This window comes from Somniosus microcephalus, chromosome 17 (assembly GCF_052327205.1).
Source record: "Somniosus microcephalus isolate GS21.2 chromosome 17, FLI_Smic_1.0, whole genome shotgun sequence".
In the NCBI taxonomy this organism is placed as follows: domain Eukaryota; kingdom Metazoa; phylum Chordata; class Chondrichthyes; order Squaliformes; family Somniosidae; genus Somniosus; species Somniosus microcephalus.
The window spans coordinates 13,848,251-13,867,008 of record NC_141003.1 but is presented as its reverse complement, the minus strand read 5'-3'; the positions used below and the strand labels follow the sequence as shown (position 1 = coordinate 13,867,008).

General features: G+C 47.0%; 1 protein-coding gene across 1 annotated transcript in view; it reads left to right on the top strand.

Annotated features, from left to right (window-relative positions):
* The window catches only part of itpr2 (inositol 1,4,5-trisphosphate receptor, type 2), a 290,627-nt gene that overhangs the window by 62,440 nt on the left and 209,429 nt on the right, over positions 1 to 18,758 (top strand). The window contains exon 2 of the mRNA XM_086009952.1: positions 5,592 to 5,662. Within this exon, the coding sequence (XP_085866078.1) occupies positions 5,592 to 5,662 (71 nt within the window). The remainder of the gene's footprint in view (positions 1 to 5,591; positions 5,663 to 18,758) is intronic.

The following is an 18,758-nucleotide window of genomic DNA, read 5'->3' as shown; positions in this document are numbered from 1 at the left end:
AAAGTATTGAAGGGAATTCTATTGAGATAGGCGGAGGTACGACTTTTCCTTAAGTAGATTCTAGACCAGTCTCAGCGGTTTTAGAATCTGGAACGGTCCCAGCGGATTGGAAGGTAGCAAATGTAACCCCGCTATTCAAGAAAGGAGGGAGAGAGAAAACTGGAACTACAGGCCAGTTAGCCTGACATCAGTCATCAGGAAAATGCTGGAATCCATTATTAAGGAAGTGGTAACAGGGCACTTAGAAAATCATAACATGATTAGGCAGAATCAACATGGTTTTCTGAAAGGGAAATTGTGTTTAATAAATTTATTAGAGTTTTTTGAGGATGTAACAAGCAGGATAGATAAAGGGGAACCAGTGGATGTAGTATATTTGGATCTCCAAAAGGCATTCGATAAAATGCCACATAAAAGGTTGCTATGCAAGGTAAGGGCTCATGAGTTTGGGGATAATATATGGATAGAGGATTGGTTAATGGACAGAAAACAGAGAGTAGGGATAAACGGGTCATTTTCCGGTTGGCAGGCTGTAACTAGTGGGGTGCCGCAAGGATCAGTGCTTGGGCCTCAGCTATTTACAATCTATATTAATGACTTAGATGAAGGGACCGAGTGCAATGTATCCAAGTTTGCTGATGATACAAAGCTAGGTGGGACAGTAAGCTGTGAGGAGGACACATAGAGCCTGCAAAGGGATATAGATAGACTAAGTGAGTGGGCAGTAAGGTGGCAGATGGAGTATAATGTGGGGAAATGTGAGGTTATTCACTTTGGTAGGAAGAATAGAAAAACAGAATGGCCCAGAAATTTGGGTCCCCACGGGTGAGTATGCACGGGGTACTCATCCGTAGGCCCAATGGAAGTGCTGGTTTCCTGCATGCACTGCGCATGCGTGGGAAACCGGCACTTCCGTTCCCCTGAAAGCAGGGGTTCAGAGGTCGAACGCGTGCGCGGGAGAGGCTTCGCGTGCGCATCGAACTTCGTTTTTTTTTGCAAGTTTTCCCGGGAGGGTAAGTCTCCAGAAGTTAGACATGTAAAAAGCAGGCGTCAGGCCTGCTTTTTACAAGGTAAGTGGTGAATTCATTAAAATTAAAACATTTTTTCCACAGGTTTATTATTTTTAAATACTTTAAAGAAAGGTAAGTTTATTTTTAGCCCCGTTAGAAAATAAAATTATTTTTTTCAAAAATTTAAATTATTGTTTAAAATAGTTATTTCATGTAATTTATAGTTTATTTAAAAAATGTGATGTTTTAAAAAAAATTATTTGAAGATTTAGTGATGTTTTGGGGCCCGTAGTATTTCTAAGTTTGACAGCACTTCCTGTCAGACTTATGAATGGAGCATTCCCTGCTCTGATTGGCTCTCCATGGCCCACGTGATCCCAGGGGACGCATCGAACTAACTGCGCCCCTGGGATACGCAAGCACTGCCCGCCGGCAACTGGAGCAGGCCCCGGATCGGAATTCCACGGGGGCCCACAGCTCAATGGCCGGCGCGCAAGGTAAGTGCAGGTCGGGGGCTTATACCCGCGGGAAGCTCCCGACCCGAATTTCTGGGCCAATATTTTTTAAATGGTGAGAAACTATTAAATATTGGTGTTCAGAGAGATTTAGGTGTCATCGTACAGGAAACACAGAGAGTTAGCATGCAGGTACAGCAAGCAATTAGGGAGGCAAATGGCATGTTGGCCTTTATTGCAAGGGGGTTGGTGTATATAAGTGTAAGGAAGTCTTGCTACAATTGTACAGGGCCTTGGTGAGACCACACCTGGAGTACTGTGCACAGTTTTAGTCTCCTTATCTAAGGAAGGATATACTTGCCTTGGAGGCGGTGCAATGAAGGTTCACTAGGTTGATTCCTGGGATGAGAGGGGCTGTCCTATGATGAGAGATTGAGTAGAATGGACCGATACTCTCTGGAGTTTAGAAGAATGAGAGGTGATCTCATTGAAACATATAAGATTCTGAGGGGGATTGACAGGGTAGATTCTGAGAGGTTGTTTCCCCCTGGCTGGAGTGTCTAGAACTAGGGGGCATAGTCTCAGGATAAGGGGTCGGCCATTTAAGACTGAGATGAGAAGGAATGTCTTCACTCAGAGGGTGGTGAACCTTTGGAATTCTCTGCCCCAGAGCGCTGTGAATGCTGAGTCTTTGAGTATATTCAAGGCTGAGATCGATAGACTTTTGGACTCTCGGGGAATCGAGGGATATGGAGATCGGGCGGGAAAGTGGAGTTGAGGTGGATGATCAGCCAGGATCTTGGTGAATGTTGGGGCAGGTTCGAGGGGCCGAATGGCCTACTCCTGTTCTTCTTATGTTCTTATGAATCCTGAACAAGGAAACATATTCTTAAAATCAGACGGATGGAAGTGAAACCAGAACAACTGCATTCCCGTGCAGTTGTGGCAACGTGGAGCACACGGCCCTAAAGGGCCTTGGATGAAGAATCAAGCAAGGTGCTTGAAAGGGACATAACAACAACTTGTATTTATATAGCACCTTTAAAATAGTAAAACGCCCCAACGTTTTGACACCGAGCCACAGATAGAGATAGCAGGACAGATGACCAAAAGCTTGGTCAAAGAGGTAGGTTTTAAGGAGTATTTTAAAGGAGGAAAGAGAGGGGGAGAGGTTTATGGAGGGAATTCCAGAGCTTGGGGCCAAGGCAGCTGAAAGCACGACCGCCAAAGGTGAAGCGATTAAAATCGGGGATGTTCAAGGGGCCAGAATTGGAGGAGTGCAGAGATCTTGAAGGCTTGTAGGGCTGGAGGAGGTTACAGAGATAGGGAGGGGCGAGGCCACGGAGACATTCGAAGACAAGGATGAGAATTTTCTAATTGAGGCGTTGCCGGACTGGGAGCCAGTGTAGGTCAGCGAGCACAGGGGTGAACGGGACTTGGTGTGAGTTCGGATACGGGCAACAGAGTTTTGAATGAGCTCAATTTATGGAGGGTGGAAGATGGGAGGCCGGCCAGGGGTGCGTTGGAATAGTCAAGGCGAAAGGTAACAAAGGCGTGGATGAGGGTTTCAGCAGCAGATGAGCTGAGGCAGGGCGGAGTCAGGCAACATTACGGAGGTGGAAGTAGGCAGTCTTGGTGATGGAGCGGATATGTGGTCGGAAGCTCAGCTCGGGTTCAGACACCAACACCAAGGTTGCGAGCGGCCTGGCTTAGCTTCAGACCGATGCCAGGGAGAGAGATGGAAACGGTGACTAGGGAGCAGAGTTTGTGGTGGGGACCGGAGACAATGGGCAGGATTTTCATTGGAGGCGGGATTGGAGGCGTGCAGGGGGTTAAAATCTCAAAATCGGTGGGCACGAACCTATCCCGCCTCCATGCCAGTTTCAAAGGAGGCGGGTACCCGCCCCGCACTGGGACCCGCCTCTCCGAGGCGGGAAGGGGATTAGTGCCAATTAACTGCCTGTTAACAGGTACTTAGGGCAGTTTTTAGCCTAATCCCTATTTTCATTCTTGAAGTGTGGGATTCCCGACGGCTCCAAACCACGCCAAGTTAGCGAGGCGGGCCGTCGGGCTGAAGGGCTTGGAGGGGCCGAGATGTCCGGTGTTCAGGTGGGTGATGGGTGCATGAGTGCAAAGGTAAGTGTGTTTGGTGCGTTTAAAGTGTTTAAAGAAGTTTTACTTACCTTTACAGCCTTCCTTCCTTCCTTCAGGTCTCGGGAGTCCCTCATCTCACTGGCACCGAAAGCAGAATGGCCACGATCTGTCAAAAATTGCAGCATTCAGCTTTCTGTTCCAGAGAGATCTCTAAATCATCCTGAGAGGAAGGAATTAACCTGGAGTACAGATTGTCAGTGTTTGACAGCTTCAAACAGCTGTGAAACGCTGATATTTCATCTGTCAAAAGGTCTTGACAGATGAAATATCAATCTGTGATGTCACCTGTTGCCGCGTGGCCCTTAATTGGCCTGCTGAGCCCGCTGGGCGGGCTCAACAAGGTCAATCAAGTCAAAATCGCGTGGGTTGGCTACAACTCGATGGAGGCGGGACTACAACCCTGAAAGTTGTAGTCCCGCCTCCCACCCACCTCCTCAATGAAAATCCAGCCCAATGGCTTCAGCCTTCCCAATATTTAGTTGGAGGAAATTTCTGCTCATCCAGTATTGGATGTCGGACAAGCAGTGGGACAAATCAGAGAAGATGGAGGGGTCGAGAGAGGTGGTGGTGTGATAGAGTTGAGTGTCATCAGTGTACATGTGGAAACTGTTGAGTTTTCGGATGATGTCGCCGAGGGGTAGATGAGAAATAGAAGGGGGCCAAGGATAGGTCCTTGGGGGACTCCAGAGAAATGTTCCCTTTAATTTCTCTTGGGTGACCATATAATCTGTTTTAGTGATGTTGGTAGAAGGATAAATATTAGCCAGGACACCTGAGAGAACTCAGGGAGTGTCGGCCTAGATTTTGTGCTCAAGTCTCACTCGAGGCGAGAGAGCTACGGCTGACTCCTAATACTTGTGAATTAAGAGTATTCAGGGATATAGTAAAACGGGAGAGGAAGCACCAATTTTGGAAACTATTGTTGCAAGTAAGCCCTTAACATGTGTCGCCGCGATGGTGTTGGTGAAGTTTCAGCATATGGCATGTTTGGTCCCTGCCCTCTGTGTTACGTGGCAGGGACCAAGGCCTAGAAATTGGGTTGGGGCGCCAAAGTGGCGCAAAAGTCGCCTGAGCGCAGGATTTAGCGCAGCGATCGGAGTGATACCGATCGCCAGAAATTCAGTTTCAGTGCCCCTCGAGGGAGACGGGGCGAGGCTCGAGGCGCTCCACGTCCCTCTTAGGGCGCTGAAACTGATTATCGCAGCGCAACGTGCCACAGCGCCACACGCTGCGGCACGGCACGCTGCGGTACTGCAGGCCTTCCTCCCACTGTTAAGGGGGAGGTGCCTGCAACAGCGCGATCCCCGCTCGCGAGTGCCGGCAAATGAGCCCGGCACCAAGGAGAAGTGCCGGGCTCTCGGGAAACAGCCGGCAATGCCGCAGTGGGGGGGGGAGTTAGGAGGCCGGGGACGGAGGTGCTGGCAGGCGGCCGCCGAAAAAGCGGCCGCTCCGCACCTCCACCTTAACTTGCGCTGCTGCCAGCACAGTAAGGCCCCGTGAACCGGGCGCGGGTAGCGAACGGCGCAACTGCGGCATTCACTACCAAATATCGCGAACGGGGCGCGAATGGGGCGCTGCGCACACCGATGACGTCATCGGTGGCGGCGCAGCGCAACAGGCTAACGCCACCATTAGCGCCCCTCCTGAATATCGCGGGAGGCGCAGCCAGTGGCGCTACAGCCACTGCCTGCCTCTTTAGGCGCTAACAGGTGGCGCTACTCACCCAATTTCTCCCCCCAAGAGTTTTACTTTCCCGTGTCAAATATCCTTGTTGCAACAAAAATAGCATCAGAGGGTCACCAAAATATTAATTTAAAAAAATGCATTTCATTGCTCTGTAATGCATCTTATTGTTTTGTGTAGCAAATGTAATCCTAGCTAAGCTCTTGTAAACATATGTTCTTAGGCTACAAAGTCAAGAATAAACTCGCACTGCTGTGTCTCAACTAACTGAAGTGCCTTTCTCTTACAGATTAGTGGATGACAGATGTGTGGTTCAGCCAGAAGCTGGCGAGCTGGCCAATCCTCCGAAGAAATTCAGAGGTAAGGTGACCGGGGTGAGCGGTTTCTCTTCAAATACAACGATATTTCCACGCTCTGGTCCTCTACATCTTCCCATTATAGACCAGACATTAAAATGCTTTTTATCCTAGAATTCAACGGCTGATTTCTTCTGTTTTTTCACTTGTTGGAAGCTTGCAGAAGAAATAAAGTTATGCTAAGAGATTATTGTCTGAATAAAACACACGCAAGGATGAAGAAATAAAAACAGAAAAATGCTGGAAATACTCAGCGGGTCAGGCAGCATCTGTGGTGAGAGAAACAGAGTTAACGTTTCAGGGCGATGACCCTTCGTCAGAACTGAATGGTTGAAGAATTTGCACCTTCTGTATTTACAAGCCGCAATGTCAGTCGCAGGTTTCTCTATCTCTAACCTTTTCCAGTTCTGACGAAGGGTCATCGACCTGAAACGTTAACTCTGTTTCTCTCTCCACAGATGCTGCCTGACCTGCTGAGTATTTCCAGCATTTTCTGTTTTTATTGCAGGTTTCTCTATAGTTGCTCTCAGGATGTGGTCGACACTGGCAAGACATTTGCCCATCCCCCGCTACCCTGAGGCAGTGTTATGCGCAGAGTGTGGGACGGGACTCTGTTGTAGGCCCAGACCGGGTAGGGGTGACCGGTTCCATAGTATTAGTCAACCATTTTTTTGTACATACAGCTGTCAGCCATGGCTCAGTGGGTAGCACTCTCGCTTCTGAGTCAGAAGGTCGTGAGTTCATAGTCCCACTCTAGAGACTTGAGCCCATAATCCAGGCTGACACTCCAGTGCAGTACTGAGGCTGTGTTGCAATGTTGGGAGGTGCCATCTTTCAGATAAGACTTTAGTCCGAGACCCCGTCTGCCCCCTCGGCTGGATGTAAAAGACCCCATGGCACTATTTGAAAGGAGAGCAGGGGCGTTCTCACTGGTGTCCTGACCAATATTAATCCCTCAATCAACATCACTAAAGCAGATTTATAACAGAAAATGCTGGAAACACTCAGCAGGTCAGGCAACATCTGTGGAGAGAGAAACAGAGTTAACGTTTCAACTCGATGGCCTTGCATCAGAACTGGCAAAAGTTAGAGATGTAACATGTACCGAGGCAGGGAAAGGGGGAGGGGAGGAAAGACTGTGATTGGGTGGAAGAATAAAAGTGATTAAATGATTAAAGGGATGATGGGACAAGGCAAAAGGGGGCGGTAATGGGACAAGTGAAGAAACAAAAGATGGGTCTAGAGGAGGTGAAAAAGACAACAGCAGAATTATTACTAACAGCTGCCGTCTGAAAAAATGGGAGCAGTGGTTATGATTTGAAATTGTTGAACTCTATGTTGAGTCCGGAAGGCTGTAAAGTGCCTAATGGAAAGATGAGGTGCTGTTCCTCGAGCTTACATCGAGCTTCATTGGAACAGTGTAGGAGGCCAAGGACAGAGAGGTGGGAGTGGGATAGAGAATTAAAATGACAAGCGACCAGAAGCGATCTGCATTTGATCTCCCCAATGTAGAGGAGACCGCAGTGAATACAGTCTACTAAATTGAAAGAAGTACAAGTAAATCGCTGTTTTACCTGGAAAGAGTGTTTGGGGCCCTGAATGGTGGGAAGGAAGGAGGTGCCGTGGGAGGGGGAGCGAGTTTTGTGGGTGATGGAAGATTGGACCAGGCTGTCACGGAGGGAGCGGTCCCTTTGGAACGCTGAATGGGGAGGTGAGGGGAAGATGTGTTTGGTGGTGGCATCACGCTGGAGATGGCGGAGGATGATCTGTTGAATGTGGAGGCTGGTGAGGTCGGAGTGGGAGTGAGAATTAAAATAACAGGCGACTGGAAGCTCGGGGTCACGCTTGCAGACTGAGCAGAGGTGTTCCACAAAGCGGTCACCCAATCTGAGGACATCCTGAGATTGTGAAAGGCGCTATATAAATACATTTTTTTTTAAGCTGTATTTTTAACCACAATTTGTCAGCTTTCATGGTGATATTTTCTGGTGCCAGCCCACAATTTACCAGATTTATTAAATTCATAACATGCCCAGGTGGGATTTGAACTTATCACCTCTGAGTGGTGCATTCACTGCCTTAGTACCATGACCACTGAAGTACTCCACTCCCACTTGCTCACCTTTTTAGTTTTAATTTCAGGCAGTGTGTCAGACTGGTAACCTATTACAATCCATCGAGATGCTACAGTACTATACTGGGGAGCAGGCTTCACATTCTGCAACTGCTAATCAGCATTGCTTTGTCCTTGACTGTGGTGACTGTGCAACTAGATTCTGTTGGAATGCAGCCTGGTTCCCCCAAAAATATTGTTGCCGCTCTATCTTTGTATTTGTAGTTCTGCAGAATAGTTCAAATATTTCCCTTCTCTCGGCATCTTAATCAGAGAGCTGCTCGACTGTTGCCGTGGGAGTTGCTTTTGGGTGGAGCTGTTTGGTTTGCAGGTAGGGTGTGACAGAAAAGAGATCTCATTTGTCATTGGCCCGTGCTGTTTTGTGGTAGCTGCTGCTCATTGGCCAGTGGTAACCAGGTGACTGACTTGGCTTAGGCTGGACACTGGAAGTCTCAGGTGATTTCAAGAGCTTTTTTTATTGTCAGGCAACTGGAGAAAACATAAAGCAGCTTTTTCAGGCACAAGTCCCACCTGTCGCCTTTGTTTCAGTTTTATTTATTTATTAAGCTTATTTATTCAGTCTTGTTAAAGACAATCATTGCTAGGGGGGCTCAGTCACCTCTTCTGGCTGACTACATTTCATGACCTTTTATTATCGGTGTTATAAATCTCATCATCATAAAGAAACGACTCATGAAATAACACTGGACGGCCAGCTAGTGGCGCTGTCCAAGGAGTATAAATACTCAGGCGTGGGCCCAGCTTGCCCAGGAACATTTTGTAAGACAGGAACTAGTGAAGTACAACTAGACCTCCATGTTTTGAAACAAGTTGCTTAAAGCCTTGCTTTATACTCAAACCAAGGGCGTAGTGAGTTTTATTACGTCAATCGGTAGAAAGCTTGCATTTCTATAGCACCTTTCACGACTTCCGGGGCGTCCGAAAGCGCTTTACAGCCAATGAAGTGCTTTTTGAAGTGTAGTCACTGTTGTAATGTAGGAAACGCAGCGGCCAATTTGTGCACAGCAAGATCTCACAAGCAGCAATGTGATAATGACCAGATAATCTGGGTTTAGGCGTTGGTTGAGAGATAAACATTGGCTAGGATACCGGGGAGAACTCACTTGCTCTTCTTTAAAATAACGCCATGGGATCTTTTGCGTTCACCTGAGGGGGAAGACAGGGCCTCGGTTTAGCGTCTCATCGGAAAGATGGCACCTCCGGCAGTGCAGCACTCCCTCGGTCCTGCGTTGAAGTGCCAGCCTGGGTTATGTGCTTAAATTTCTGGAATGGGACTTGAACCCACAAAACTTCTGACTCCGAGGCGAGAGTGCTGGCACTGAGCCAGGGCTAACACCTGAACGGTGACAGAATCTCTCCAGGTTGCTGTCCCATGTTCTTCGGTTTCCTGTTTCACTGTGCCACCCTGTGGGTTGGGAGTTAATTGGTCATAAGAAGTCTGAGGTCAGGTTTGAAAGTTACTGAAGGAAATGGCTATGACCTCAGAATTTGTATTGCTTTGCATCAGATAGCACAGTAAAGTTAAGCACAGTGTTCATGCTGATGTGCTGATTCATTATTGCTTCTTTGTAATCTGACTTTTTTAAATAAATACAATTCAGTAGTTTGAAGCCTGAAATATAGAGTCCCTGTTTTCTGTCAGTTTGGAGAAATCTGCAGCACATGGTGTTAGGACATATTCTTTTCCATCCATATCCCAACGGTAGAAGGGTTCCTTGTTCTGCTGGCAACGCGATCCCAGATATTTAGCATATAATGCCAAGTCCCAGTTGGTAGGGAGCTTGCTTTGGAAACTGACCTTTGTGGTGAGCGCAAATTAAGAGTATTGTGAAGTAGCTATAATGGAATTAATGGTAATAAAACCACAACACGAGAATAAATAATGAGAAGCTTTAACTCTGTCTCCAATTCTAAACAAGTCCCAAGTATATCCACCAAAACTCAACAGGTTGTAAATTGATTTCACAAAAAAAGGTCAAAGGAAAGAAGGGAGGTATTGGAAAAAGAAGACAATCTGCATCAAAGAAACCCTGGGGCAAAGGAGAAACTACCGCCGGGAATGTCCTTGGTGGCTCTCCCGCTCAGCTTTGGTGGATACCTCGTTGATGTGGTTTATCCGGAGTTACCACTGAAATTATGACGGCTAATTGTGGAACCCTCCAAAGAAATTCCTGGAGTTTGTGCCTTCGAGGTTAGAAAAGTCTGCCGCTTTGCGTAAAAGAGCGCTCCCTTGCCATCACTCTGGGAGCCAGTCAATATATTTTTCCTTGCTTTCCTTCGCCCCACCATTGGTGGCCGTGCCTTCAGCTGCCTAGGCCCTAAAGCTCTGGAAATCCCATCCTAAACCTCTCCTCTCTACCTCTTGCCCCTTAAAACCTACCTCTTTGACTAAGCTTTTGGTCACCTGTCCTAATGTCTCCTTTGGCTCAGTGCCAATTATTTTGTCTGATTATGCTCCTGTGAATTTGACTACGGCACAGAAGGAGGCCATTCAGCCCATTGTATCTGTGCTGGCCAAAAAAGAGCTCTCCAGCCTAATTCAATTTCAGCTCTTGGTCCGTAGCCTTGTAGGTTACGGCACCTCAAGTGCATATCCAAGTACTGTTTAAATGTGATGTTGGTTTCTGCCTCTACCACGCTTTCAGGCAGTGAGTTCCAGACCCCCACCACTCTCTGGGTAAAAAAAGTTCTCCTCAACTCCCCTCTAATCCTTCTACCAATTACTTTAAATCTATGCCCCCTGGTTATTGACCTCTCTGCTAAGGGAAATAGATCCTTCCTATCCACTCTATCTGGGCCCCTCATAAGTTTATACACTTCAATCAAGTCTCCCCTCAGCCTCCTCTGTTCCAAAGAAAACAACCCCAGCCGATCCAATCGTTCCTCATAGCTAAAATTCTCCAGTCCTGGCAACATCCTCGTAAATCTCCTCTGTACCCTCTCCAGTGCGATCACATCCTTCCTGTAATGTGTTGACCAGAACTGTACGCAGTATTCTAGCTGTGACCTAACTAGTTTTTATACAGTTCAAGCATAACCTCCCTGCTCTTATATTCTATGCCTTGGCTAATAAAGGAAAGTATCCATATGCCTTCTTAACCACCTTATCTACCTGTCCTGCTACCTTCAGGGATCTGTGGACATGCACTCCAAGGTCTCTCTGTTCCTCTACATTTCTCAGTATCCTACCATTTATTGTGTATTCCCCTCCCCAAATGCATTACTTCACACTTCTCTGGATTGAATTCCATTTGCCACTTTTCTGCCCACCTGACCAGTCCATTGATATCTTCCTGCAGTCTACAGCTTTCTTCCTCACTATCAGCCACACAGCCGATTTTTGTATCATCTGCAAACTTTTCAGTCTCCTGGCCAATATTTATCCTGCGACCAGCACCACTAAAGCAGATTATCTGGCCATTATCACATTGCTGTTTGTGGTATCTTGCTGTGCATTTTGTAGGATAAAACCGGTGCGATTGAAACTGAAGAAAAACATGAGCAACTTGGGCACACCTGTTTGGGGCTGAGTCCTGCAGGCCAAGAAAGTTTCCATTTCTTTGTTCTTGTGTTACATTAGTTGAGCTTGGCCAAGGTGGCATTTTGGCAATTGGCCTCAGTACCACAGTGGCAGAAGATCCCCCAGCGTGGCTGATCCTGATTGCTTTCCTTGTGATCATGTGTGAACGTGTCTAAGCTGTGGTCTCTAATGGTTGAATAGCCTGCTTAGTTTTGGCTTCACTGGAGCGTGGAACTGACATTTATACTGCTGTTTCGTGGTGCGCTGAGGATTATTTATGACAGATTTGTATTTTCCACCCTGCTCGTACCTTGGCTGTTTGAATTTCCTCCAAGATGTTCTGGTTCAGTACTTTGAGTCTTTCTCGAGGATTGTCAGTCTGTGCAATTTGTGACCAGTGACAAAATGTTTATTCCAAAACAGAAGATTAAGATTATGAATCAGAAAGGAATGGCTCATTGCATCGGTTGATGCAGCTGACAAGCATCACAATAAGTAACCAAATCGGGAAGTACAATTGCATAGCTGCAGTATGAAGCCACGAAACACTTGAGGTAATGAAGCAAATCACAGCATAGAAGGAGGCCATTCGGCCTATCGTGCCCGTGCCTGTGCCGGCTCTTTGAAAGAGCTATCCAGTTAAGAACATAAGAAACAGGAGAAGGAATAGGCTAGTCGGCCCCTTGAGCCTGCTCCGCCATTCAGTAAGATTCAGCCATGATCTTATTGAATGGTGGAGCAGGCTCGAAGGGCCATATGAACCACTCCTGCTCCTAATTCTTATGTTCTTATCTTCTACCTCAACTCCACCTCCCTGCACTGTCCCCATATCCCTTGATTCCCTTAGTATCCAAAAATCTATCGATCTCTGTCTTGAATATACTCAACGACTGAGCCTCCACAGCCCTCTGGGGTAGAGAATTCCAAAGATTCGCAACCCTCTGAGTGAAGAAATTTCTCCTCATCTTAGTCCTAAATGGCCGACCCCTTATTCTGAGACTATGCCCCCTAGTTCTAGACTCCCCAGCCAGGGGAAACATCCTCCCAGCATCTACCCTGTCATGCCCTTCAAGAATTTTATATGATTCAATGAGATCACCTCTCATTCTTCTAAATTGTAGGGGATATAGTCCTAGTCTACTCAATCTCTCCTCATAGAACAATCGCCCCATCCCAGGAATTAGTCCCACTCCCTCGCTCTTTCCCCAAAGCCCTGCAAAATTTTCCTTTTCAAGTATATATCGAAATCCCTTTTGAAAGTTACCACTGAATCTGCTTCCACCGGTGCATTCCAGATCACAACAACTCGCTCCGTAAAAACATTTCTCCTCATCTCGCCTCTGGTTCTTTTGCCAATGATCGTAAATCTGTATCCTCTGGTTACCGACCCTCCTGCCAACCTTTGGTTTTGGCACATCTTGTTTTGCACGAGATTAATTTTTGTAATTGACTGATGTGACCAGCGCTGCAATGGCGAGAATACTTGATGTAATAGGTACACCAGTCCCTTTGCCTTAAATAAGTGATGATACTGATACTGACAAATCATCTCGGCAGTACTGCGACAGGTATTTTTGGGTCACAATCCCTGCTAATGGGCATATTGTTACTGTGCCTCTGCTCTGCAGCTCAGGATTACGTTCCCTCGGAATTTTCCTCCTGATCTAGGCTTTTATCTTGGGACTCCGGTGTGCTCCCAGTAGTGAACACTCTGCATGTGGAGAATTGCAGGTACTCCTTCCAGATGCATGTTAACTTTGCACTGTGCCTACGTAGAAGCTTTATAACACCCTGAGCCCCCGTTAGAGGGTGGGATATTCATTTATCAACCTATTCGGCAGTTGTAATTCCGTGTTTTCCTCCCATCAGGCTCCCGGTTTTTCAGTTATCTCCACTCTGGCTGCGGAGTGGTCAAATAAATAACAAATTAAATTCAGTATAGTGCAGCGTGATACTGGTTAATTTTGGTAGGAGGACTTATTCCTTGGAAGGTAAGAAACTAAACGCGGTAGAGAAGCAAAGAGACCTGGGAATACAGATAAATAAATCGATTTAAAAGTAGCAACACAAGTTGATAAGGTGATTAAAAAGTGCAAACAAAGTCTGGGGATTAATTTCTAGAGGAATATAATCTAAAAGTAGGGACTTACTCTTAAATGTATCTAGCACCTTGGTTAGACCACACTTGGAGCACTGTGTGCAGTTCTGGTCATATTACAGAAAGGATATAGAAGCACTGGAGAAAGTGCAGAAAAGATTTACAAGGATTGACGTAAGAAAACTACTAGGCACTTGGTCTAAGCGTTAAACAAAGTTTCAATCAACTGTTTTACAACATGGAGGTCGAGTTGTGTCCTTCACTAGTTCCTGTTAAGAATGTCCTGCGCAAGCTGGGCCCGTGCCCGAGTATTTATACTCTCCCTGGACAGCGTCACCCGCAGGCCGCTCAGTATTATTTCAGAAGTCTTTCTTTCATGAATGACTGATTCATGTCAAGGATAGTAACCAGAATTGAGAGGATGCAGCTATCAGGAAAGACTGAGCAGGTTGGGGCTCTTTGCTCTGCAAAAAGGAAGAGGAAGAGGAGACCTGATAGAGGTCTTTAAAATTATGGAGGGGTTTGATAGAGTGGATGTGGGGAAACTGTTTCCACTTGTGGGCGAGCCCAGAAGAACGGGATAGCCACTGACACATCAAATGAAGAATTTAGGAGGAATTTCTTTCTTCAGAGAGTGGTGAGAATGTGGAACTCGCTGCCACACGGAGTTTAAACAGAGAGCATTGATGTAATTAAGGGGAGGCTTGATGCACAGAAGGAGAGAGCAGGGAATAGAGGGATAGCTGGGCAGGGTGAGAAGAGGTAATTAGAGTGGGAGGAGGCTCCTGTGGAGCATGAGCACCAGCATAGACCAGTTGGGCTGAATGGCCTGTTTCTGTGCTGTAGATTCTATGCAGTTCTCTGAGCTGTACACTTGTCCGCTTTCTCATATGTGTGCCACTGACACGGTTCGGAATTCTTTGTCCATTTTTCCAGAGGAAGGACTTGGTCATGAGGGGGTTAATTTTGGATTTCCCTGCCTGGGTGGTGACCTGGCGGAACGGAGCACCCGCCCATTGTAGAAACCGCCCGATTCTCATTCTACAGTACTGAGCTCTTTTAAAATGTGTTTTGAGCAAAAGCTTGCCTTGACCGGATTATCCTCTCCGGACGGCCCCATGCTGGGGATCCGCTTCGACAAGCGATGATTTGAAATGCAAGATGGGACGTTGTCTTTCTTGGATACCAAACCTAGGGGGTAATTAATTATTGTATCTGTTTATTCAGAAAGACTCCTCGTTTCAGATTTGCCACAATGGCATCCTCTGATTAAATTGTAAGATTTCTTTTTTTTTTAAGTCTGTGCTTGATTACTGTCAAATTTACATCATCTCAAAAATTCCCCAAGATGTACATTTTAAGTTGCCATGCAACCACTAAAGGAATACCTTAGACATCACACCATGCTTGTAAACCCGTCGCCTCCTCTAACAATAGGAAACCATTCAAGGAAACCGGAATGGTGATGGTAATGGAAGATATCAATGCCAGGAAACTAAAATGGAATAGTTCTGAACAGCTGAATGAGAACCAGCAAGTAAATAAAGAAAGAATGACTGACATTTATATAGTGGCGTTCATGACCAAATGAACAATCCTTCAATCTTTCCTCCCATTACCGAGGGGCTTGGTTTTGGCAGGTAAATGGGAAACTGATCCTTTCCAGAGGACTAGAATACAAGGGGGCAGAAGTTATGCTGCAGCTGTACAAAACCCTGGTTAGACCACACCTGGAGCACTGGGAGCAGTTCTGGGCACCACACCTTAGGAAGGATATATTGGCCTTGGAGGGAGTGCAGCGTAGGTTTACCAGAATGATACCCGGACTTCAAGGGTTAAGTTACGAGGAGCGATTACACAAACTAGGGTTGTATTCCCTGGAATTTAGAAGGTTAAGGGGTGATTTGATCAAAGTTTTCAGGATATTAAGGGGAACAGATAGGATAGATAGAGAGAAACTATTTCCGCTGGTTGGTGAGTCCAGGGCGAGGAGGCATCGTCCAAATATTAGAGCCAGACCTTCCAGGAGTGAAATTAGGAAACACTTCTACACACAAAGGGTGGTAGAAGTTTGGAACTCTCTTCCGCAAACAGCAATTGATGCTGGGTCAATTGTTCATTTTAAATCCGAGATTGATAGATTTTTGCTAACCAAAGCTATTAAGGGATATGGGCCAAAGGAGTTAGGTCACAGATCAGCCATGATCTCATTGAATGACGGGACAGGCTCGAGGGGTTAAACGGCCTTCTCCTGTTCCTACATCTTATTTTCTTCCAAGTTTTTGAGAGCACTGCAGGATTACTTCTGAAAGTGTGTTTTTCCTGTATCCTTCATTCGGGTCTGTGTATTTTGGCCTACCAGGTTTGAGTGGGTTTTATATACCGCCTTTCACAACCTCAGGACTTTCCGAAAGTGCTTTACAGCCAATGAAGTACTTTGTTGAACTGTAGTAATGTAGGAAACACGGAAGCTAATTTGCACATAGCGAGATCAAGATCCCACAAACAAATAACCAGGTAACCTGTTTTTAGCAATGTTGGTTGAGGGACAACGGGAAGAACTCCCTTGTACTTCTTTGAAATAGTGCCGTGGGATCTTTTAAATTCACCCGACAGTGCTTTGGTTTAACATCGCATCTGAACGACAGCACAGTACTCCCCAGCACCACACTGAAGTGCTAGCTTAGATTATGTGGTTAAGTTTCAGGAGTGGGATTTGAACCCACAACCTTCTGGTTCAAGAGGCGAGAGTGCTACCCACTGAGCCACGACTGACGATGACAATTGCAACCATTTCCAGACAAACAGGCTTTGTCCAAATGGCACTGTGTTTGTATTAAGCTGGCTGTGTTGGTTTTCTCACCTAGCGAATGATATATAAAAGCTGTTATGTGTATTAGTGGAGAGGTTGAATCGTGACATTTCTCTGAGAATTGTGTAACATGTGACTGAGGTATTGTACAATGTATGAGTTACATAATGCACTTTAAACAGAGCAACGGCTAATAATCACACAAGGCCATCGTTTCAGACGGCTAAACCACCTGCACTTAGTTTTTTACTAACGGTTCTTGTGTTTTGTGGTCTGTGCCTATTAATAATTTACACAGTCCTTCCTGCAATTGTAAATGTGGCATAGTTTGGTGTTTTCAGATTGAAACAGTACTTCAAAACATTGAGAGTTTTTGAAGATGTTCTAGTCAGAGGGTATTTTTTCGCAAAGGGTCACATTTTCTGACTTGGTGAAATTTGAGTTTAATAAAGGAGACCGCCATTCATTTTGGAAAAAGAAACCTTGCTTTTGTTGCATTCTGCCGACAGCTTATTTGGATTTGAGGCTGTTCTTCAATGGTTAAAGGCAGATGGTTTTTCAGTAGGTGGCTGCAAACGGACGGAGTTTGGATATTGGCTCACTTTCATTGTATTGGAAAAATGCCAGCTCCCTTGCTCAGATACAATGAGTTACACTGTTATATTGCTTTTAAGGATATAACCTTGTAGTAATTGGAATCTCCTGTTTTAATTCTTCAAAATCTTCATATCTGCACCACTTTACAAGGCCGTTCTGTTAAAAGGATGAATAGTAAATATTACCAAAAAGTAACATTGCTTTCATTTATTAAAGTAACAAATGGCTTTGTAATCTTGGACCTACTTGTGTGTAATAATTGAATTGTGTGTGATAATTGAATAGATAGTGCGGAGATGTATTTCTATTGTGTATGATGTAGCCTGTTGCATAAAATATATTGGTTTCTGTATGGAAAAAATACAATAAAATTGTCTTAATGTATAGCTTGTAGTGAGAATTAGTACAAATGTATAATTCTACATGCATTCCTTTTCCTGACTTTAGTTGACGTTTTCTCCGTGTCCTGGTCTACATTCCCCCACAGCAGGGAGCTCTCCGTGTCCCCTGGTCTACATTCCCCCACAGCAGGGAGCTCTCTCCGTGTCCCCTGGTCTACATTCCTCCTCAGCAGGGAGCTCTCCGTGTCCTGGTCTACATGCCCCCACAGCAGGGATCTCCCTCCGGGTCCCCTGGTCTACATTCCCCCACAGCAGGGAGCTCTCTCCGTGTCCTGGTCTACATTCCCCCACAGCAGGGAGCTCTCTCCGTGTCCCCTGGTCTACATTCCCCCACAGCAGGGAGCTCTCTCCGTGTCCCCTGGTCTACATTCCCCCACAGCAGGGAGCTCTCTCCGTGTCCTGGTCTACATTCGCCCACAGCAGGGTGCTCTCCGTGTCCCCTGGTCTACATTCCCCCACAGCAGGGAGCTCTCCGTGTCCTGGTCTACATTCCCCCCACAGCAGGGAGCTCTCTCCGTGTCCTGGTCTACATTCGCCCACAGCAGGGTGCTCTCCGTGTCCCCTGGTCTACATTCCCCCACAGCAGGGAGCTCTCCGTGTCCTGGTCTACATTCCCCCACAGCAGGGATCTCTCTCCGTGTCCCCTGGTCTACATTCCCCCTCGGCAGGGAGCTCTCCGTGTCCCCTGGTCTACATTCCCCCCACAGCAGGGAGCTCTCTCCGTGTCCCCTGGTCTACATTCCCCCACAGCAGGGAGCTCTCTCCGTGTCCCCTGGTCTACATTCCCCCCACAGCAGGGAGCTCTCTCCGTGTCCCCTGGTCTACATTCCTCCTCAGCAGGGAGCTCTCTCCGTGTCCTGGTCTACATTCCCCCTCAGCAGGGATCTCTCTCCGTGTCCTGGTCTACATTCCCCCACAGCAGGGAGCTCTCTCCGTGTCCTGGTCTACATTCCCCCACAGCAGGGAGCTCTCTCCGTGTCCCCTGGTCTACATTCCCCCTCAGCAGGGAGCTTTTTCCATGTCCCCTGGTCTACATTCCCCCACAGCAGGGATCTCTCTCCGTGTCCCCTGGTCTACATTCCCCCACAGCAGGGAGCTCTCTCCGTGTCCTGGTCTACATTCCCCCCACAGCAGGGATCTCTCTCCGTGTCCCCTGGTCTACATTCCCCCCACAGCAGGGATCTCTCTCCGTGTCCCCTGGTCTACATTCCCCCTCAGCAGGGAGCTCTTTCCGTGTCCTGGTCTACATTCTCCCCACAGCAGGGAGCTCTCTCCGTGTCCTGGTCTACATTCCCCCCACAGCAGGGATCTCTCTCCGTGTTCCTGGTCTACATTCCCCCTCAGCAGGGAGCTCTCCGTGCCCCCTGGTCTACATTCCCCCTCAGCAGGGAGCTCTTTCCGTGTCCTGGTCTACATTCTCCCCACAGCAGGGAGCTCTTTCCGTGTCCTGGTCTACATTCTCCCCACAGCAGGGATCTCTCTCCGTGTCCTGGTCTACATTCCCCCACAGCAGGGATCTCTCTCCCTGTCCCCTGGTC